This window comes from Mustela nivalis, assembly GCF_964662115.1.
Source record: "Mustela nivalis genome assembly, chromosome: 14".
NCBI lineage: Eukaryota > Metazoa > Chordata > Mammalia > Carnivora > Mustelidae > Mustela > Mustela nivalis.
In genome coordinates, this window is record NC_139033.1 from 37,320,283 (window position 1) to 37,343,779 (window position 23,497).

Below are 23,497 nucleotides of genomic sequence, written 5' to 3' on the forward strand. Positions count from 1 at the left end.
CCCTCAGCACCGGGTCTGTGGCTCGCCTTTTGCTGCCACGCGGAAGGGAGAACACTCCAACTTTACTGGCAATACCTTTTTATCGGTTGATTTCTGCTTTTTGGGATGTGGTTTGAATCTTAAGTTTTCTTAATCTGTTCACAGCAGTGAAAAATAACATGGAAATTATGGCTTGTGAACAACTATGCGTTCGGTCCAAGTGCTAAATACTGAAAGGCAGTTGTCTCAGTGAACCGTTACCTGAGCAACAGGCTCTGAAGAATCCTGTAGATTCGAAATATCAGTTAACATGTTCTCAATATATGTTTTTTTGGGGGGCCATTGAAAATCCCATAGAAAATATACTGAAAATCAGAAAAGGGGTTTCAAAAATAGTATATTTCTTGGCACTACTTTTCATTTCCAATTCTTCTAGCCAGTATAACCCCCATCTAAATGCATACAGTTCTAGGGTTTTGTGTAAGGCATGCAGATTATGATTCAATGTATACGAATGGGTGACACATGAAACCCTGGCAAATCCTAGGACATGTACGATGTGTTACTGCTGATCTCATGCTCTGCATTTGGATCAGTGCAAAATACAAGCCATTCTTTTCTCTGGCCCTTCTCAGCAGCACGATGGTGTCAGAGGGCGTAAATCATGGCATCTCTAGCAGGACGCGTGCAGGCTCCACTGACATTTTCACAATTTAAATCATCTTGAGTAATAACCCTTTTAAGATGACTAATGTTACTGATTTTCCTGCATTAATAATAGTGCTGAACACAACACAGAGGTGAAAAAAAATCACTAGTGTACGAGGTCACATTTTAAAACCAAATGTATGGTTATCTTTAACTCTTTCTGTTAAAGTTAGCATTTAAAACTTGAAAGTATCTTTCTGTCATCCTCCAGAAACTTCTTTCCTTGCTTTCTTCCCCCCCCCTTTGCAAAAACTCATTAAAAGAAAAAAATCAATGTCTTGTTGCTTTCTGAAGGTTCCCAAATAGTTTAAATATAAATAATGGTGGTGAGCTCGATTTGATAGTCCTTACTTGCACAAAAAGTAACAGTACATAATAATTTAGTCCTCTAACAGAACAGATCCAAATGATCTGGAAAATTGGTGGTTGAAATTAACTGGCATCAACAGGCACACTGTGTTTAATAAAAACACACATACACACACACACACACACACACACACACCACACAAAACCCTCATTTCTCAGTTGATAAATAACTACAAACTATTTTTCATTCTATATGGATTTTCTATGAAAATATGTATGAAGCTTGAGTTCTGCTGGTGGCTCCAAATGCTAAGGGTATCCAATGTGCTCATCCACTTCCTTATTTTTAGTTCTTTCCTGCAGAATTTAGCCATATACCAGAAATGTGTTGAGGGCCAAGGGGCGACAGGGAGAGGGTACCTTATTGGAATGCCACAGATGGAAAAACTTTAACAAGTCCACCATTCCATCTGGGCTCTCCTTAAAAGCTGAGCCAGCCCATGAATGACTGATAAATCATTTGACTGCAAACGTCTTCAGAAGGGTCACACAGCCTTCCCACCTCAGAAGGAGGCGATGTGAAGTTCTGTGTGGTACGGCACTGTTACAGGTGTGCGGCTGGAATGATGGAGACTCTGAGGTCAACGAGAATGTGTTGCTCCTCAGACCATGCTTTCCCTATGACCTCCTCAGAGTGGAGATGATCTGTAGTAGTAACAGTGAGTATTCGTTTTTCCAAAAAGCTCATTACAACAATGAACCATGCTGATATTCGGTATTAATGTTTTCTTGACCAGTGACTGTCAGAAAAACTATGTGAAAGGGGAATCCGAGCCTCGAATGAATAAAAACTACCTGGAATTAGAGTACTTGGTAACCTTAAGGTTTTTTCTTGATTACAAAGATAATAAATACTCATTGTGGAACATGTGACTAATAAAGAGATGTATAAAATAGAAAGCAAAAGTTCCCTGAAATATTACTTCCCAAAGACAATCACTAACACTGTGGTAAACTTCTTTCCTAGACCTCCAAGTATGTGTACATACAAGGAAAGGTAGGTTTCAGGATTTTTATGTAAAACAGGCTCATATCAGAAGGCAGTCTCACAATCTGCCTCTTTTACTCAACAAAATGTTGAGAACCATCTTTTCAGGTTACTGGCCATAGATTTACAGAATCCTTTTTCAAGGGCTGAACAGGATTCTATTTTACAATGGAATAACCATATGGGAAACCAATATCGATCCAATTTACTTCTGGCATTTCTGAGAGAAAACACTCACTCCTTGGAGGGTAGTGGTGAAATGGGCGGGGGAGGGGCGTCATGGGTAAACTTGGTTTTGTTACTCAACTCCCCTTGTTCAAATACCAGTGGAGGCCCTGATGTGAAATATTCCACTTAAAGGAATCTGTTGTCAGAGGATCAAAGGGTTTGGAAGACTGCCTGATGATATCATTCCAGAGCTGAGTTTGTAAATAACTAGAGGGCAACTTTGGTTTTTCCCTACAAAACCAGTTCTGTGAAGATTTTTTCCCGAACACATAGAAACACGTACGTAATTCATCAAAACAGGAAGTGTTTTAATGCAATTCTCAGTGTAAGTAATGCTGCACACAAACCTTTTACTAAGTCTCACTTGAGTAATTATCTAACCAATATTTCTCATTAACACTCATTTCTCAGCAAAGATTTTAATAGCTCATAGCTTTTGTAAGGTCTTGTATTAATAAGACTTCATTAAGTTTTCAAAATATATTACAGTACATTTACTGGAATAATATAAAAGTATTATCATACATCATTAGAACTAAACAATATGTATCTAAATAAATCAGCAAAGCCCATTTTGGGAGAGCAGCAGGAGATCCAACAATGCTTTCTAGACTCTCTTTAATCCAAATCAACCCCCACCTCCGGAAGAGGGTTTAATGTATTTTCTTGATAAAGCAGAAATGTTTCAGAGCCTTCTGCTGAAATTTCAAGACCCAAAAGGGTACAATTTAAGAAATGGGCTGCATTTTACATCCTGCCATTGGGTTTGGAGGCTAAGACTTGGGTGTTGCCTGAGCTGCCCCCAGGCTCCATGCACTGCCCACCTACACGTGCGGACAGCAGGAGGGGGCCCCCAGGAGCGGAGCAGCATGTGTACCAAGGAAGGAAGCGTGCTGTGGCTCCACTGTTGCGGGCATGACCACGCTCACAGATGCGCAGGTTCAAGTGTGCTTGGCAAAAGCCAGGGGCAGCAGCCTGAGCCTGAAGAGTAGAACTGGAAGAGAAGTATCTCGAAAAGCTACCATCTATCTAATGAATGATCTTGAGCTCTAAGCTGAGAGGGGAGGCTAACCCTAATTCCCTCAATGCACAAGGGAGGAATTTCGATAAAAACAGGAAAAAAATTCAAGGAAGGGACGAACATATCCAAACAGAATGCTGAACACCTAGATAAGGAGAAAAACGTTTACCATACAGAAAATCAGGAAGATGCTGGAAACAGTTTCAAAGCTGGCTAAGTTAGGAGGTACTCCTTTATAAAATGAATTTTTTTCTTTCTGAGAAAGTCAAGTTGGACAAAACCAAAAAGACCTGTTCTTGTTTATTCCACAGAAGAAACTGCGGATCAACCCAAGCTCCTTGAAAGCAGGGACCTGTGGCTTGCTGACTCCGTATCCCTAAAGCAGGGGCCGGCACCCAGCGCTTCAGCGTCATTGAATAAATGCGGAATGAACGTGGAACTTTCTATGCAGTCCTCTTGGATTCCAAGACAGTGGGGAATAGCAGAAAATTTCTATCCAAGTACAGGTGGTTTAGAGAGACCACAGTATAGAAAGACAGTTGGCGGGGAAACCCTTTAAAGAAGCATTGTTGCAAGGGTCCAGTGCATGGACCCAACGGGCTGGCAGGGGGACGGTAGCAGCACAAACCACAGGCCCCGCGGTGGCCCCTGGGAGAAATGGGGACCGGGGAGCTCTCTAAGGAAAAGAGTGTAATATGAGCCAATTAAGATGCTGGAGATATATTCTGGGAGAGAAGATAACGAGAAAATAAACTGGAAAACTAAATTAGATGAAGAGCAGGAAAAGTCTGTGACAGATTTGGAAGTTGTCATGGTTTAATAGCATGTTGTTAATTAAGCAATTTATTGTATCTGTTTTACATTTTATTAGGTATTGATTTTTTTAAAACCATCATCAAGTTGTGCTGAAATCTTATTTAAACTTTCATTTTTTTTTTTTTTTTGAGCTTTCAAGGCAATAAACCGAGTCTCATAGAACATACTTGCATCCCAGGAAAGTAAAGGTAACAACCAAATTTTAAATTGGCTTTTCATGAGGGAGGGAGTTGATAATATTTAATTTTTTTTATAACTCTCAGGAGGAAGATAATTAGAAAAATGGGATAGAGATTAATCACTGAGGATGAAACAAGTTCTACTGTAAAAATTAGGTGCTCAAAGTTAACATGCATTTTAATCGGAATTAAACACAGGCAACCTCATGACCTGCCACTCAACGATCCTCAGGTTTTTAAAAATGTTTTGATAGTTTAGGAACGAAGAGCCGTATGTGGGAAATTCAGAATGCAAACAGAAATGACATTCCGTAAGCAGGATACGGAGACAAGCCCCTGCTGCCTCCCCCTGCCCCCGCCCCTCTGGAGTTGTCCATGTCCTTGCACAGTGCCTCCCTGGCCCGCGCCGTTCTGGCCAGGCCCTCAGGCACGCCGTGCCCTTGCTTACTCCTGGAAGGCTGCTCCCTTTCCCTAGATCTGCCCCACCTTTACCATCTGGCCCTTCTTCAGTCTTATCCTGTCTCAGTTCAGATGTCACTTCCTTGAGAACGAGTCCCACAACCTTATTCTCAGGCTCCCCTCTGTGTTCTAATTGCTAGTCTATTTCCATGTGTCTCCCTCAGACCTCAAGCTCTGTGAGAGCAGAGCCCACTCTCTCCAGATGGCTAACTGTATTCTCAGCGCACCCTGCATGCTAGCATGTGGCACAGAATCAGTCAGCAGTAAACTCGTGATGCTTGCTGGGAGAGTAGGGGAGGGCAAGAGGAAGGGCTGGTGGGCAGACCTAACAGGAAGCCTCTCTTGGCAAAAGCAAATCATGTGATACACTTCATGATCCTGTGGCATCTACCCTTACCTGCCAGAAAGAAATGTGGCTGTCCGTATTTGAGTAGGTGGCAAGATATCGTCCATCAGGAGCAAAGGCCACGGCCGTGATTGGTCCCTTGTGTCCATGGATTGTCTAAAATAAAATGCACTCATTAGCGGTCTGCAGTCCACAGAACTACTGCACACACGTGTGCAAATGCACACACATGTGCAAACGCACACACATGTGCAAACACATTCAGTGTTGAACGAGTTATGTCATGGAGATCAGATACCGTCATGTTCTTGATTTATAAAATCAGATTAGAAAAATAGGGAAAGCAACCAAATTTCTCTCGCTGATACACCCAAGGGCTTTATTTAATTTTGTTCTGAAGAACCGGCCTGTATCCGAGTTGGGAGAACAGGATGAATCCAAAGGAAAAGCGTGTATTAATGGGTGAACTAATGTATTAATTCATGTGTCCATTAGAGGAAGAACTTTACAATTAATTAGGAAGGGAAACAAATCAGTGTAGGAACCTCACTCATCTGCAATGAAAACCAACCAAAGCTGTATCCTAAGAGCCCTGTTCTGGAAGGAGTTAAAAACTACAATTTCAACCCTTAATAATTATACATTTTTCATGTTTTATGCTTCATTTCCCACCAATAACACTGTATTTAAATGCATATGGCTGCAATTAGTAAACATACGCACACGTACCTGGTGGGGGTTTGAGGACATATATAAATCAAATACTATTAAAAACAGGTTAACAGGGATAATTTTGAGCCTCTGCCAAATAGCTATTATTGATTTAACCATGAATTGAAGAAAGGGAATTGTATTTTAGACTAGGTCTATGATACAAGGTCTTTACTAATAAAAAATTACACTCAAGTTTCATGATATTAAATTATCATAAATACTGGCATACTAAGAAAATTAGCATAATATTGTATTAAAGTCCTTTCAGTCAACTACTAAAGGTCATACCTCTACCACGTTAACCAATATTCACTCTACTTCCAAGCTGTGGGTTAGTCTCCTCCCTTTGTCTGAAAGGAATGGAGAAATATGTTCTCTCAAACGAAGACAAAACTAGGAAGGTTTATTTCCATCTGCTATTTTTTGATGAACAATTGTGAACCCTGAGTCCTGGCGGGAACATCAGGCTCATTAGGTGATTCAGCCCCACACATACCATAAACATCAGTAAGAACAGTCTCCTACTTCATAATGAGTGATTAAAATGAGGTAGGAGGGAAGAGAGAGGGATGGGGATACAGCCTGTTCCTCAGTTGTTCTTTGGATTTTGTTCTTTCCTGTTATTAGACTTTCAGGGCACTGTGGAATCCAAAATAATGCCTGTTTTCCACACTCAGAGAAAACATGTTCTACTGGTAACACACTGGGCTTTGGGCTGGCAGAGAACGCTGCTCTGAGTCAGCGGCCTGGCTTGCGTTCAGGCTCTTACTGCTTGCTGAAGGACCCAGGGAAAATGACGTTAAGTTGCTAAACCTGAGTTCCTGCGTCTAGAAAGTGGGAATGATGATGATGATGATAGTATTGATAATACCCACCTCAAAGAGCCCTGCGAAGATTAAATGAATTACTAGGGATGTAGCACTCTGCACAGTGATGGCACATGATAAGAATCCAATAAGTAATATTTATGTTTGTATTAGTCCCCCTCACATAAAGATGACCAGACCTATAGATTTGAAAGTTGTTTAAGAGAGTAGACCTTAAAATGTTCTCAGCAACAACAAAAAAGAAATGTAATTATGTGACAAGATGGAAATGTTAGCTAATGCTGTGGTAGTAATCATTTTTCAATATGTAAGTTTACCAAACCATCACATGTACACCTTTTAAACACGTATGTTACATGTCAACTGTATCTCAATAAAACTGACAAAAATTATCAGACAAATGTAAACAATCACAAAACTTGATTACCTGAGTATACAATTTAATGAAAAAGAGATTCCCTAATCATGTATCCCAGGACCAGTATCAGCGAGCATATGAGGTTGTCTAAAAACAGATTTCATTTCATTAAACAGATACAGGAACTATCCATGGTGCTAGGCCACTAATGTGCTAAATTAAGCAATGGGGTGAGCATGCTGAATAATTATTCTGCCATCTACACTAAAATGAAAATTATTGTGGATGAGCGTAAAGGGAAAAACTGACAGTTTCCACTTACTAGGTCAATTTAATGAGCTCACTGGAAAGCATCTTTAATTGTTTTTTTAAAATCAAGATTCAGTTCTGCTAAAAATGTGAAAGCTTATGGGGCCAATTTAAAGCTATGTTATGGTAAGACAGTTGATTAGTAAGCTCTTGCTTTAAAACAGAAGTTGCAAAATGAAGACTCTTAAGCTAAAAGCAGATTGTAGATGTGTGTGGTTTGGCCTGAAAGATGTTTAAAAAATGTTTTCTGGGTCCACATTCTAATTCATCAGATATGGAAAATCAAGATTTCTAGCTCTCCTGAAAGACCAGAAGCTCTGGCAATCCTGGGTCTTTGTTTGCAAGTGGCCACAATAGGCAGGGATGAGGTGAGATGGCTCCTTTGGCCTGGACACTTGTCCTCCGTGTCCTCAGTTCCACCCTCCCCCCCCAAGAGGGGCTGTGCAGCTAACACAGGCTGCCTGGGTCCCTTATTTCCTGCCTGGTCTCCTGGCATTTAATGCAACCCTTCCATTAAGAATACATGATTTAAAATATTTTCTTCTGCAAGAAAGAAAAAGTGTTGGTGGGAATGCAAAACGGTATAGCCACTATGGAAAACAGAATGGAGGCTCCTCAAAAAATTAAGAATAGAAATATCATATGATCCAATAATTCCACCACTGAGCACTTACCAAAAAAAAAATGAAAATACTAACTCAAAAAGATATATTTCCCCCTACGTATACTGTAGCATTATTCACAATAGCCAAGATATAGAATCAACCTAAGTCCATCAATAAATGAATAGATAAGGAAGATGTGGTGTACACGCACATGCACACACGCACACACACTAATATTACGCAGCCATAAAGATAAGAACATACCCTTTGTGACAACATGGACAGACCTAGAGGGCACTATTCTAAGTGAATTAAGTTAGACTGAAAAAAAGAAATACCATATGATTTTGCTTATATATGGAATCTCAAAAAAAAAAATGAACAAAAAGCAGAGTGAGACCTATAAACATAGAGAATAAACTGATGGTTGCCAGAAGGGGGGCCAAAATGTGCGAAAGGGAGTGGGACTTTGAGGCTTCCAGTTATGGAATGATTATGTCATGGGAATAAAAGGTACAGCAAAAGAAGCACAGTCAATGATACTGTAAGTGTTGTACGCTGAGAAGTGGTAGCTTACCTGTGGTGAGCACAGCATAAGGTATAAATTTGTAGAATCACTATGTTGCTCACTTGAAACTAATGTAACATTGTGTATCAACTATACTAAAAAAAAAAAATCCAAAAAAACCAAAAATAGCTTCTTCATGTACTGGGGTCCTAGTGTGCACATAAAGTGTGAATAGACTAAAAGCTCCTCTGAGAAAAGTGAGCCCTTCTTGCGAGCCCCCCAAAGCCTAGCCTTGTGTAGAAGTGGATGATCCTCCTTCTGGAGTTTGGGCCCCTAGATCTCAAAACAGAATGTCAAACCTGCCCGTCTTCAGATTAGCACTTGCCCTTCATCAGCAACCAGGACGTGCTTCTGACAATAAGAACCCAATGGTGAGTTGGCCATCAACCAAGAGGTCCAAAGGATGTTCCAACCCAACAGTCACACAAATGTACCTCCCTGTGCAGCTAAGTCAGTCCTGTTGCAAAGGCAGAAAAACCAGACATGGTGGCTCCTTCAGAGAAGGCTTCATGAACTATTTTCATAATATGTTTCATCTTTCACAGGGGGTGGGTATTTAAAACATTTGCTTTACAATTACTTCTGTGTCAGCTGAGGATACTCTTCCTTACATTATCCAGTGTCTCTCACAGAAGACCCTGTGAATTAAATGTCAGCTTGGACTTTTCTGCCAGTAACATCTTTACCTTTGCTCCTAAATGTTGCTGCTTTCTTGTATCATGTCACAATAATTAAATAACCTTAACATGTGTTTGCGTTACCACCAGGACAGGTGTGCTCCCCCTGGGTGTACAGTGTCAGTACGTCCTCATTTCACAATCATTGTCCTCCTTCCATTTGTTGTTGTTGACATCCCATCAGACACTGGACTGCATTTCTTTAAAGTCTGTTTTGGGCAAAGGGGCACTACACTTAAGTGTATACACAGCACATGCACACGTACATGGTTAAGATACTGCTAGGTGCTGCACAGTGTATCTTAACGTGGCCTAGAGAAGACTCCGAAACACAGACTGCAGTGTCTGTCTGTTTACAGACCTGTTGTCTTGTGAGGAAGCAAGGACCACTCATGGTAGCTCAGTTTGCCATATCTGGTGAGTTCAGCACAATCTCAGTCTAAGAGCTGCTTCAGAATGCAATGTCATGGAAATGCGGCCACTCTCTTTGTTCTGAATTTCTGCACTTCTCAGATCTGTGCAGGCACCACCTGAACTGACTTTAACCTCGCTTCCAGCATTAGAGATGCAGCTGTGCAGGGATCTCAGCGAACTTGTTAAGTGCTCTGGATGAGGCAAACCCCATGGCTGGCATCTTAAATGCTGAACGCTAAAGAATATTTCCCAGAACAACAGGTTCCAAAATAAAAGGAGGTGTGGTCTATATTTAAATGCAAATGAGCATCCTTCCTTGTTATATTTTTTGTCAAAGTAATTGCTGTCTTGAAAAGACAGAAATGGAATATAAAGAAATTAATCTAATTCAAGAAGTGCTACGAACAACAAAAGAAATCACACAATTATCCCTAGCAGGAGACAGAGTGCTGAACTGTTAAACACCCCCTCCCATGTTTCTTACCAAAGAAAAGGAACTGGGAGGCAGGATTAATAATGAGCAATGCTCGAACTTGCCAAGCAATTTTAATAGGCACTTTCCATGTGCTCTGCAAAGAAACATAATTTTAACCCTCCTATACAGAGAAGAAGAGGCATGGATTTCAAAAATGATACAGTCAGAGCCAACAGGAGCTGTGACTAGCTAGGATACTTTCTTTAAAACTTCTCTTTACATGATCGGTCTCTTCCTGGAGTTCTTAACATTCAGCTTCCAAAGGACACGTCTGAGAACCAAATCCAAAATGTAGAACTCTATTAAACCTGCTTTAGAGACTGAACAACATCAAAGAGAACATTTTATATTTATTTGCAGGTCTCACCACTTTTTTAAAGGGGAGGAAAAAAAACCCAAACAAAATACTTTCCTACTTTTGACATAAATTGCAAAGAAAAGGTTTCCTAAAGTAGGTAAGGCTTTGTTATCATGAGCACCATCACAAGAAGAAGGTTTATAAAGTACAGACCACATAATTTATATGACATGTACTAAAATGACCTAGTAAATAAAAGAATTTCAACCGGACCATAAGAGCCTCACCTGAGGTCTGTAGGGGCTGAGAGAGAAGAAGGCTACATTGGTTGTAGGCTTTTTCCAGGGGTAGTATGGCTACTTTAGGATTAAGATAGGCAATTGCAGGAGGAGGAGCAAGATGGCAGAGGAGTACAGACCTAAATTTTGTCTGGTCCCAGGAATTCAGCCGGATAGTCATCAAACCATTCTGAACACCTACAAACTCAACAGGAGATCGAATGAAAGAATAGCAGCAATTCTATGAACAGAGAAGTGACCGCTTTCTGGAAGACAGGGTGTGTGAAGTGAATCTGAGGTGATATATGGGAAGATAGATTGCAGGGGGAGGGAGCCTCCGTCAGCTGGCTCCCAGCAGTGATAGAGCAGTGGAGCATGAAATCAGAACTTTTAGAAGTCTGCTCCACTGAAGGATGTCATTCCAGAGGCTAAGTGAGAGGGTGGAACCCTTGTGGGGACATTGTGGTCTCAGGATCCATGGGGTCAGAGAAAGACAGGAGGTGCTTGACTGTGGCAGAGCTCCCAGGTATTGGAGCTGGTTGGTGGCAGAGACGGAGCCAAAGAATGGGCTCTCAGCTCAGGGTTGCCATAAACTGTGATCTGAGGCCCAGTTGGGCCACTGCTCTTCCAGGAGGGACCAAATAAGCTGCAGATCAGGGGAGACTCCCCTTCCTCCCCAAGAAGGAGCGGTGCAGGAGCATGCTGCAGGAATCTGCTGAGTTTGGAGACTCCAAACGGGGTTGTGTGCAAGACAGAACTGCTCGGTCACAGGCCAGGTGAGCTTGGAGTGCAGCGGAAGACCAGGGAGACAAGAGTGATTGATTGCTTTCCTCTGAGGGTGAACTGAGGAGTGGGGCCTTGAGTTCTTGGCTCCTCCAGGACCAGAGACTGGGATCCCAGAAGAAGAGAGAGAGGGGCAGAAGCAAATTATAGCAGAGAAGTTCTCTAAATTGGGCAAGGAAAACATCAAAATCCAGGAGGCATAGAGAATCCCCCTCAAAATCAGTAAAAATAGGTTAACACCCCATCATCTAATAGTAAAACTTAAAAGTCTCAGAGACAAAGAGAAAATCTTGAAAGCATCTTGAGATAAGGGGTCTGTAATCTACAATGGTAGAAACATTAGATTGGCAGCAGACCTATTCACAGAGACCTGGTAGGCCAGAAAGGACTGGCATAATATATCCAGAGCACTAAATGAGAAAAATATGCAGCCAAGAATATTATATCCAGCTAGGTTGTCACTGAAAATTGAAGGAGAGATAAAAAGCTTCCAGGACAAACAATACCTAAAAGAATTTGCAAACACCAAACCTGGGTCACAAATCAGGTCTCAAATGGTACCAAAAGATTGGGATCATTCCTTGCATATTTTCAGACCACAAAGCTCTGAAGCTAGAAATCAATCACAAGAGGAAAGTCGGAAAGAACCCAAATACATGGAGGCTAAAGAGTATCCTATTAAAGAATGAATGGGTCAACCAGGAAATTAAAGAAGAATTTTAAAAAATTCATGGAAACAAATGAAAATGAAAACACAACTGTCCAAAATCTTTGGGATGCAGCAAAGGTGGTCCTAAGAGGAAAGTATATAGCAATACAAGCCTTTCTCAAGAAACAAGAAAGTCTCAAATACAAAACCTAAACCCTACACCTAAAAGAGCTGGAGAAAGAACAGCAAATAAAGCCTAAACCCAGCAGGAGAAGAGAAATAATAAAGATCAGAGCAGAAATCAATGAAATAGAAACCAAAGAACAGTAGAACTTGGAGCTGGTTCTTTGAAAGACAGTAGAACTTGAAAGCTGGTTCTCAATAAGATTGATAAAACCCTGACCAGACTTATCAAGAAGAAAAGAGAAAGGGCCCAAATTAATAAAATCATGAGTGACAGAGGAGAGATTACAACCAACACCAAAGAAATACAAACAATTAAACGAACATATTACGAGCAATTATATGCCATCAAATTAGACAGTCTGGAAGAAATGGATGCATTCCTAGAGACGTATAACTACCAAAACTGAACCAGGAAGAAATAGAAAACCTGAACAGACCCATAACCGGTAAGGAAATTGAAGCATTCATCAAAAATTTCCCAACAAACAAGAGCCCAGAGCTAGATGGCTTTCCAAGGGAATTCTATCAAACATGTAAAGAAGAATTAAACCTGTTCTCCTGAAACTGTTCCAAAAAAATAGAAATGGAAGGAAAACTTCCAAATTCATTTTATGAATTGGATCCCAAAACCAAAGACCCCATCAAAAAGGAGAATTATAGAACAATATCCCTGATGAACACAGATGCAAAAAAATCTCACCAAAATACTAGCCAACAGTACATTAAAAGGATTTTTCACCATGACCAAGTGAGATTTATTCCTGGGATGCAGGGTTAGTCCAACATACACAAATCAATCAATGTGATACAATACATTAATAAAAGAAAGAATGAGAATCATATGATACTCTTACAGATGCAGAAAAAGCATTTGACAAAGTACAGCATCCTTTCTAGACCAAAACTCTTCACAGTGCAGGGATAGAGGGTACACGCCTCAGTATCATAAAAGTTATCTATGAAAAACCCACAGCAAATATCATTCTCAATGGGGAAAAACTGAGAGCTTTTCCTCTAAGGTCAGGAACATGGCAGGGATGTCCACTATCACCAGTGGTACTCAACATAGTACTAGAAGTCCTAGTCTCAGCAATCAGACAACAAAAAGAAATTAAAGTCATCTGAGTCGGCAAAGAACAGGTCAAACTCTCACTCTCTGCAGATGATATGACATTTTATGTGGAAAACCCAGAAGACTCTACCCCAAAATTGCTAAAACTCATACAGGAATTCAATAAAGTGTCAGGATATAAAATCAATGCACAGAAATCAGATGCATTATTTCTATACACTGACAACAAGACAGAAGAAAGAGGAATTAAGGAGTCGATCCCATTTACAACTGCATCCCAAACCATAGGATATCTAGGAATAAATCTAACCAAAGAGGCAAAGAATCTGTACTCAGAAAAATATAGAATACTCATGAAAGAAATTGAGGAAGACACAAAGAAATGGAAAAATGTTCCATGCTTATGGACTGGAAGAACAAATATTGTGAAAAGGTCTATGATACCCAGAACAATCTACATATTTACTGCAATCGCTATCAAAACACCATCAACTTGGGGTTCCTGGGTGGCTCAGTGGGTTAAGTCTCTGCCTTCAGCTCAGGTCACAAGCTCAAGGTCCTGGGATCGAGCCCCGCATTAGGCTCTCTGCTCAGCAGGGAGCCTGCTTCCCCACCCCGCCTCTGCCTGCCTCTCTGCCTACTTGTGATCTCTCTCTCTGTCAAATAAATAAATAAAATCTTTAGAACAACAACAACAAAACAAAACAAAACCCGCCATCAATTTTTTTCAAGTAAATGGAACAAATAATCCTAAAATTTTATGGAACCAGAAAAGACCCCAAATAGCCAGAAGAAGAAGAAAGTTGAAAAAGAAAACCAAAGCTGGTGGCATTGCAATTCTGGACTTCAAGCTCTATTACAAAGCTGTAACCATCAAGACAGTATGGTACTGGCACAAAAGCAGGCACATAGGTCAATGGAACAGAATAGAGAGCCCAGAAATGGACCCTCAACTCTATGGTCAACTAATCTTTGACAAAGCAGGAAAGAATGTCCAGTGGTAAAAAGACAGTCTCTTCCACAAATGGTGTTGGGAAACTGGACCGCCACATGCAGAAAAATAAAACTGGACCATTTCCTTACACCACACACAAAAACAGACTCAAAGTGGATGAAAGACCTCAATGTGAGACAGGAATCCATCAAAATCCTTGAGGAGAACACAGGCAGCAACCTCTTTGACCTCAGCTGCAGCAACTTCTTCCTAGAAACATCATCAAAGGCAAGGGAAGCAAGAGCAAAAATGAACTATTGGGACTTCATCAAGATCAAAAGCTTTTGCACAGCAAAGGAAACAGTCAACAGAACCAAAAGACAACTGACAGAACGGGAGAAGATATTTGTGACATATCAGATAAAGAGCTAGTATCCAGAATCTATAAAGAACTTATCAAACTCAATACCCAAAGAACAAATAATCCAATCAAGAAATGGGAAGAAGACCCAAACACTCATTTTTGCAAATGAGACATCCAAATGGCCAACAGACACATGAAAAACTGCTCCACATCACTTGGCACCAGGGAAATACAAACCAGAACCTCAAGGAAATACCTCACACCAGTCAGAATGGCTAAAATGAACAAGTCAGGAAATGCGAGATGTTGGCAAGGATGTGGAGAAAGGGGAATCCTCCTACACTGTTGGTGGGAAGGCAGGCTGGTGCAACCACTCTGGAAAAACAGTATGGAGGTTCCTCAAAAAGTTGAAAAGAGAGCTACCCTACCACCCAGTAATTGCACTACTGATTTTACCCTAAAGATACCAATGTAGTGATCTGAAGGGGCATATGCACCCCCATGTTTTAGCAGCAACGTCTATAATAGGCAAACTATGGAAAGAGCCTAGATGTCCATCAACAGATGAACGAATAAAGAAGATGTAGTGTGTGTGTATATATATATATATATATACATATATATATATATATATATATATGAGATATTATGCAGCCATCAAAAAAAAAAAGAAATTTTTCCATTTGCAATGATGTGGATGGAACGAGAGGGTATTATGTTAAGCAAAATAAATCAATCAGAGAAAGAAAATTATCATATGATCTCACTGGCAAGAAGAATTTGAGAAACAAGCCGGAGGATCACAGGGGAGGAGAGGAAAAAAATGAAACAAGAAGAAACCAGACAGGGAGACAAATCGTAAGAGACTCAGTCTCAGGAAACAAACTGAGGGCTGCTGGAGTAGAGTGGAGTGGGATGGAGGGGTGGTCGGGTGATGGACTCTGGGGAGGGTGGGTGCTATGGTGAGTGCTGTGAATTACGTCTGATGAATCACAGACCTGTACCCCTGAAACAAATAATACTTTGTATGTTAATAAAAAAAATAAGTCTTTAAAAAAAAGATAAGGCAATTGCGATTTGGGGGTGCTTGGAAGGTCTGCTGAGCTGGAAGTGTATCCCCAATTGGCTGCACGTGGTCTCTGAAATTTCTAAAAACACAGTGAAGTAGCTGGCCGAGCTATTCTCCCTAGAAAGTGTTCTGACAGACAGCAGACAGGATAAACATGCTTCCACGAGGGACCAGCGTGGCAGACGTCCTGAGTTTAAGGAGAACCTGAAGGAAGTATGGACACAGAGACAGGAAACAGGTTGGAGGTGGGCCACATAGTCAGAGAAGGGAGTGCCTAGAAGTTGGCTGAGCCATGAGAGGAAAAGGAGAGTAAAACCAAAGACCTACAAATACTGACATTCTCCTAGTGCTGGTTCCTCTTCAGGATAACAAGCAACGCCAGCCACGGAAGTTGATGACATGCTCGCCTCGGCTCCTGAAGCACCAACCACAGATTTGACATCTCTTACAGGCTGTGCCAAAGTCAGAAAAGGGCAGATAAGGACAGTGAGTGGAGGTCTGATGGGCAGACATCCCAATACGCGAGGCCCCTGATTTCATGGCTGACTGGCAGGGAGGTAACTGCTCAAGGCAGACAGAAGACAAAGACATCGCTCTGACTGACAGCTCTGTTTGTTAGGCAAGGCAAAGGCTCATCAAAAAAGAGCCATTTCAAAAGAGCTGAAAAGTTAAGAATTAATTACATTCCAGAAAAAAAAACTCCCCCTTTCTTTTCTTCGAAGCAACCAATTTGTGAAAATTTTATTAAATATCAAGGTTCCACTGCTCAAGGAAACAATTTATGCAGATGATGTCATTAAAATAAAAAGTCTCACTTATGTCTGATGAGAAGACCCAAATAAAATTTAATTATTGCTATGAACTAAGCCTTTTCTAGCAGCCTTTTAGTGTGTGGACTCCTAAGGCCCTATGACATTGCCAAGAACACCAAGAGGTCACCCATTCTTTTCTATATGTGAACACAGCTGCTTAAGGCCGGCCAGAGACATGAAGATCTATTTTGTTTTCAAAAATCTCTAGAGAAGATTCTAAAACTTCCCCTGAGAACCCTATTCTATGTTGAACAGTGTATGCTGTGAGGAAATGTTTCCTTGTATCAAATCTAAATCCAAAATGCTACAGTGTGAGGCCACTTCCTCTTGCTCTAGTCTCTGCAGAGATGGGGAACAGCCGGTCACCTATCAGCACCATAACCTTTTACAGAGTTGAGGACTGTTAAAGCAACTTGCCCTCCCCCCCCATTTTTTTTTTTTTACTTATTCTATATTTTGGGGATTTAAAAAAGTGTTTATGATATTTCCTTTTAAGTTTTAGCTTCCAACTCTTTAATCACATCTGTGATTTGTGCTTAAAATCTCTCCAAACTTTTCCAATCATGCCATTGTAGAGTTGGATGATACCTTAAAGCCACCTTATTTAACCATGTCTCAAAATGTGGAATTTCAAACTGAATGAGCTGGTCCTGGCAACTGGGTGTTTTCAGAGCTACTCAGAGCACAGGGAAGGAAGGCCCGCACTGGGCTTTCTTTACCAGAACACTGCAACTATGCCTGTGAAAGGCTTCAGGAAAGTTGCTGGTGTGCAGGTGGCTGACACGCAAAGACCCCCCCCATCACTGCTAGAACAGGGGCTGTGGACACCTGCGCCCCACGGGTGGCCTTGGCTGTGCCTCTTTGCCTCCAGGGACCTCCTCTGACAAAACCACACACTGCCAGTCCCTGTTTTCAATCCTTTCCCCCTACCCTTTCCAAAAGTCATCTTGTACTAATTTTGCCTTGTAGCTCTTTATTTTCATTTAAAAATGTACTCCCACTCAATTATTGTCCAATGAGCCTCTTCTTTTGCTTGCTGTCTACTTCTGCAACTTAACAATTCTTGACGCTTACAACTATCACTTGGGGGCCTAGAGAACACAGTTTATGGCTTGTGGCTGTGGGCACTGATAAAAAAAAAAAAAACAATTCTTATTTCATACATTAATTTAAAACAAAGAAAACTGGATTTATCGAAGGCCAACCGCAAGGCAGCTTCTGTCATCCTTCAAATACGTTCTAAAATTGTACACTAACAGGCACATACGTGTGCACGGCTGTGCCTGGCACTGCGGGGGTCCAGGAAGCATAAGGAGAAGCTTTCACAGCACATGTTCTGTACTTTTATATAAGCTTCTTCAGCCTTACACATTAACCCTATGAGATAAGAACACTACAGTATCCCCTCCCTTACAGATGAGGAAACCGAGGCAGAGAGAAGGGGAGTCATTTATTTTGAGCAGAATCCGGGCGTTCTGGCCCCAGAGTCCACTGCCGCACAGACCAGCTACTAAAAAACGAGAAGCTGCCACGCCTTCAGTTTCCTGATTTACATATAACTGGCACTGGGGTACAGGATACACCGGTATTTCTAAATGACTTTCCTGTGCCCAATCATAGGTTTTGAGGGATGTCAGGTGGGGGCCCAGCTTTAGCCCAGGTGGCCAGAGCAGGCAGCCTGAGAGCAGGGACTGTGGGGGAGCTGGGCCTTGCTGGGAAAGTGTCTTCCCCACTGACCCCCTCCACACCAGGGGGTTTCCTAGATCCCTAGACTCCCAAGCGCAGGTGGTTTCCACATCCAGAGGGTCTGGAGGAAGGTCCCTGGATTGGTCCAGGCTCTGCTCACATCCTGGAGGGATCTCCCCTGCCATCGCTGTGAGGGGATGTCATTCCACTGAATGACAGTCAGCACTGCCTGGCAGAAAAGGCCAGGTCTCCCAGGGAGCTCATCCACCCCTGAAGTCCTACACCTGTGGGGAGCAGCACATCCCATGGCCCTCTCAGCAGTGGTGGGCAAAGAGAAACTCTTTCCTTGACCCAGTTTCCAGCAGTTTAAATGCCTTCAAGCAGAGGTTGAAAGATGAGAGGCTGCCATCTTTTTTCATTGTCTGGGAAGAAGAGGATGGGCTGTGTTGGGAACCCAGGGCCACAGAGTCCCCATCACCATCACAGAGAGATGATGACTCCACCTCTCTCATCAGCAGCCTCCCTCCCTGGCCCTGGGTCACGTTAGCTCACCGGTGCCTCAAAGAAGCAACATCTACCTACGAATACCCTAAAGAAGCACTTTTTTTTTTTTTTAAGATTTTATTTATTTATTTGACAGAGAGAGATCACAAGTAGGCAGAGAGGCAGGCAGAGGGGGGGGGGAGGCAGGCTCGCCGCTGAGCAGAGAGCCCGATGCGGGGCTCGATCCCAGGACCCCAGGATCATGACCTGAGCCAAAGGCAGAGGCTTTAACCCACTGAGCCACCCAGTTACCCCTAAAGAAGCACCTCTTGAGGAAAGAATCATACAGTTAGGAGCCTGGCTCTTTCTCACTTGGGACACAAAGCATAGAAACTAAAAGTATTGACCAAAAGGAAAGTAGATGGTAAATGTATTCTTCAAACTCTCTAGTATTTTTAAAGAGAGACCAGGTTTTCCTGATTGGCTGTACTGTCTCCTACAGAGAAGCACAGAAGCCTAGACGCCACCCTTTGGCGAGTCTATAATGATTCTGAACAGAGATTTGAGGGTTGAAAATAGGTTGTTTATCTCTATAATTTCTTTTCTTGATGGAAGGCTGAGGTAATACTTGTTATTCGCATTATGCCAACTCTATGACACAGGGTCAACTCATGGTGGTTTCTTCCCAGCTGAAGGGTATTGGAGCTATTTGATGAATTGAGTTTTCTATCATTATCTAATTGAAAAGAACATACATTTGGGGTGAAAGACAAGTAGATTTGGTATCATTTTACATCTAAATGGAAAATAGATTTAAGGATAAATGTAATAAAGCAAGCTACCTTAAGTCTGCTTATAAGATACAGGGCCTCAAGTACATGGTCTGTCTTTAGTCCTAAACACAGCAGCAGCACACGCTGCCCATTTTCAGTGACTAACAGCTCCTTAAAAAGCCATTTGGGGATAAGTTAACTGACACAGAGGAATAAAAGGAGTTTTTCAGTATCTACATACTGGTGATCCTTATGACACAGAAATAGTTTTTGAAATTTGCGGAGGGTAAGACACCAACAAGCGCACACACACACACACACACACACACCACCCTTAAACAAGAATAGCAAGAATCAACATAAAAGCTCAGGACAGTTGTACTATTCTAATTTAGGCATTAGTAATAATTATAGATTTTTATGATATCGAAGCTTAGATTTTCACTGGTACCAATTATAAATGATCAAAATTCACCTTTTTAAAGATCTTTTTTTCCTTTTGAGAGAGAGAGAGACAGACAGACAGAGCATGCAAGCAGGGCGGAGGGTCAGAGGGAGAAAGAGAAGCAGACACCCTGTTGAGCAGGGATGCCCATATGGGGCTCAATCCCAGAACCCCAGGATCTAGACCTGAGCTGAAGGCCGACGCTCAACAAACTGAGCCATTCAGGTGCCCCCAAAATTCACTTTAAAAAGGAAGGTCTATAAATAAGCAAACAGAGAAGAAACAAGCTTTTAGTTGTTTTCCAGTTTTAAAATGTTATGGTCATCATGACAGCAGCTTTTGTTAAATATACCCTCTGGTGTCAGGAGGTCTCCCCCGCCTTCTCTTCAACTGAGGACTTTTTTCAGACTCAAAGAATACGTTTTCCAGAAGTCTCACTTATTAATGTTTAAGGGCTTCTTCCTTCTCTTGCTGTTACGAATAATTAGGCACTGACCACACATGTTCATTTACACGTACGCCCCCGCAACGTCTTCTGCTTTAGTAGACCAAATATTTTCAGGATGAGGTAGCTATAAAATACCCAATTAAGCTATACTTAACTGGTATGTTCTTTCTTTGCATGTTGAAATAATCAATTTTATATCGTCATACTTTGAAATTATTTGCCAAAAATCCCAGATATCACAAACTTCCAATTATTTTAAAATGTAATTACCACTCATTTCTGACTGCTGAAATGACAGTAGTGCATTAGGGCTGTGAGAATCTTAAACTCAATAATGATAACACTAAAAAGTCTGAAGAAGTTAATTCAAACCATAACAGTTTTCATCAACATTTAAAAGTAATTAGTCATATTTAAAGATGATTCATGGATACTGAAACACTGAATGCTGATGTGATTTAGATAAATGTGGTTCAGTTTTAAATAAAACTGAGAGTGAATAAATTGTTGTCAAATATTCACATTGCTGGTATGAAGTAATTATAAAACGATTAAAGTATATAACTCACATATGCTTCAAAAGTTACAGAAAATGGTTTCTTCAGATTTGGGCAGACCCAAAGCTAAATTTTTTTTTTTAAAGATTTATTTATTTATTTGACAGAGAGACAGTGAGAGAGAGCATGAGTGAGGAGAAGGTCAGGGAGAGAAGCAGACTCCCCATGGAGCTGGGAGCCCGATGCGGGACTCGATCCCAGGACTCCAAAATCATGACCTGAGCTGAAGGCAGTCGGCCAACCAACCAACTGAGCCACCCAGGTGTCCCCTAAATGTTTTTTAAAAACAGTATTTCTAACATAGGTCTATTCAAACACATGCTAGAAATCTTAAAATGAACAGAGTTTTGTTCTTATATTCCCAGACTGAAAACTGTTGTTAAATATCCAAAGGGCTCCTAAGAATTGAACATAAAACGGTTAGAGACTTCTTGAGAGAGGCTGGGAGAAAGTAGCGTTTCAGGCAATGCTGTGCCACCGAAAGGAAATCCCTGCGGCTTCCACTTGGAGTTCCCTAGGAACACACACTGTGGTGTTTATCTCGGTCCCCTTTCGGGTCACTATTGGCCCCTACATGGCAGGCCTGCTGCAGACACACGTCCACCGGTAACTGTCGGAACGTGGCACATTCGTGGGTTCTGATCTGGGTCGAGGTAAACAGAAGATGGCTGAATGTATGTAATACCTTAATTTTCTATTACACTTTTTTGGAAGACTTTATTTTAGAGAGAGAGAACAAAAATGTGTGTGTTGGGGCGCCAGTAGCAGGACACGGCCTTCACACATGTGCTCTCTCAGCGCTCTTGCCTGGTCTACACCACCTGGTGACACAAAACCGTCTTACACAGATTGTACTAAAGCTACAGATTTACTCAAAAACACATTTCAAAAGGATTTGACATTTTTACCATTCCAAAAAAAGAAATCATTTAAAAAGTGTTCTAGACGGGTGCCTGGGTGGCTCAGTCAGTCACTTGTCTGACTTCTGATTTCAGCTCAGGTCATGATGTCAGGGTCCTAGGATCGAGCCCCATGCTGGGCTCCACGCTCAGCACAGAGCATGCACGAGATTCTCTGTCTCTTTTTCTCCTCTCTGCCCCCGTTAAACACATGCATTTTTTTTTTAAGATTTTATTTATTTGACAGATGGGGATCACAAGTAGGCAGAGACTGAGGAGGAAACTCCCTGCTGAGCAGAGAGCCCGATGCGGGGCTCAATCCCAGGACCCGGGACCATGACCCGAGCCGAAGGCAGAGGCTTTAACCCAATGAGCCACCCAGGCGCCCCAACACACACATTTTTGTTCTCTCCCTCTAAAATAAAGTCTTCAAAAAAAGTGTAATAGAAAATTAAGGTATTACATACATTCAAAAAAATTCATATACATATTGACCAATATGTGACCACATCTTTTGGCTTGTATTTATTTTGCAGTACAAGAGAGTATATCTATTAATACATAATATAGATCCAGGAATTTTATACGTTTATGTGGCGTTTACCATGCCTCTTCATCTTATTAAAAGAGAAAGTCAGATTAGTCTGGAACATAACCTAATTAATGCTGTTGTATATTAGAAGTATATCTCTTCTTTTAAGAAATGCCAAGTTACAAAAATATAAAATTACCTTCCTAACTTTCATGTAATAGCAAAAATTTTTCTCAATATTAAAATAGCAATGAAACAATACAATAACATATGTGGACTTTTTCTTTTCACATGACAATTGCATTTGCAAATATTCCAAAGCAATTACTGTGGCAAAATCACATGGACTTTACTTGTCAGTCCTCTGACTTAACCTTAAACTATCTTCTATTTACCTAGTGGATTAAAATTTGTCCCTGCTGGTTTATGAACGGACAAAATTTTCTGAGACACAACTTGCTTATTTATAAAATAAGGCTAATATCTGTCCTGTCTACCTCATGGAATTCAGTATGTTTAGCACAAGTGTACTTAAAAATGTTTGCTGAGAGTTTATGATGTCCTCGGGGCTGTATCAGAGTACGAAGATGAGACATGACACCTGCCAGGAAACCTGGGGGAGAAGAGAGACAGACTGACAGTAAGCAACTATTGTGTAGTGTAATTAATGGCATCACAGACACGTCCATAAGGTGCCACGGAAACACAGAGGAACAGGCTGTACTTTCCGTTCTGGGTAGGATATGTCAGACCAAGGTACAGAGTTAAGGTGGTATTTTAGTTGAGCTTTGAAGGATGAGCAGAAGTTGCCCAGAAGCAAAAGGCCATCCTCTTTGGACAGATGAATCCAGCAAACATGTGAGAGAGGTCCAGGAGAGCAGCAGGCATTCCTGCGTCACTCTGACACTGGAAGCGCAGGGGTGGGGGGACACTGGGGAGAGACAGGGTTTGCAGATGAGGCAAAAAGGTAGCTATGGCCAAGCCAAATATCATATTTTTGTTGTGCCAAGAAATCTGGACTTAAGTTCACAGTCAACAGGGAGTTTTCTGAAGTTTTTAAACAGAAGAATGGTCAGATCAGGCCACTTCTCTAAGAAAATTCTGGTGGAGGGAAAAGGAGAAAGGAACTAGGAAAGAAAAGGACAGGGTAAGAGGCAGATGTAGTAGATTGGTCAGGAACAGAATGCGG

General features: G+C 41.4%; 1 protein-coding gene and 1 long non-coding RNA gene across 3 annotated transcripts in view; both read right to left on the bottom strand.

The window, feature by feature from the left end:
• Positions 1-23,497, bottom strand: part of LOC309848361 — an 801,917-nt gene that overhangs the window by 406,118 nt on the left and 372,302 nt on the right. The window lies entirely within an intron of this gene.
• WDR7 (WD repeat domain 7) overlaps positions 1-23,497 on the bottom strand; it is a 362,265-nt gene that overhangs the window by 1,606 nt on the left and 337,162 nt on the right. For both annotated transcript variants that reach the window (XM_082699836.1, XM_082699835.1), the window contains one exon: positions 5,145-5,249. In XM_082699836.1, coding sequence (XP_082555962.1) covers positions 5,145-5,249 — 105 coding nt within the window. The remainder of the gene's footprint in view (positions 1-5,144; positions 5,250-23,497) is intronic.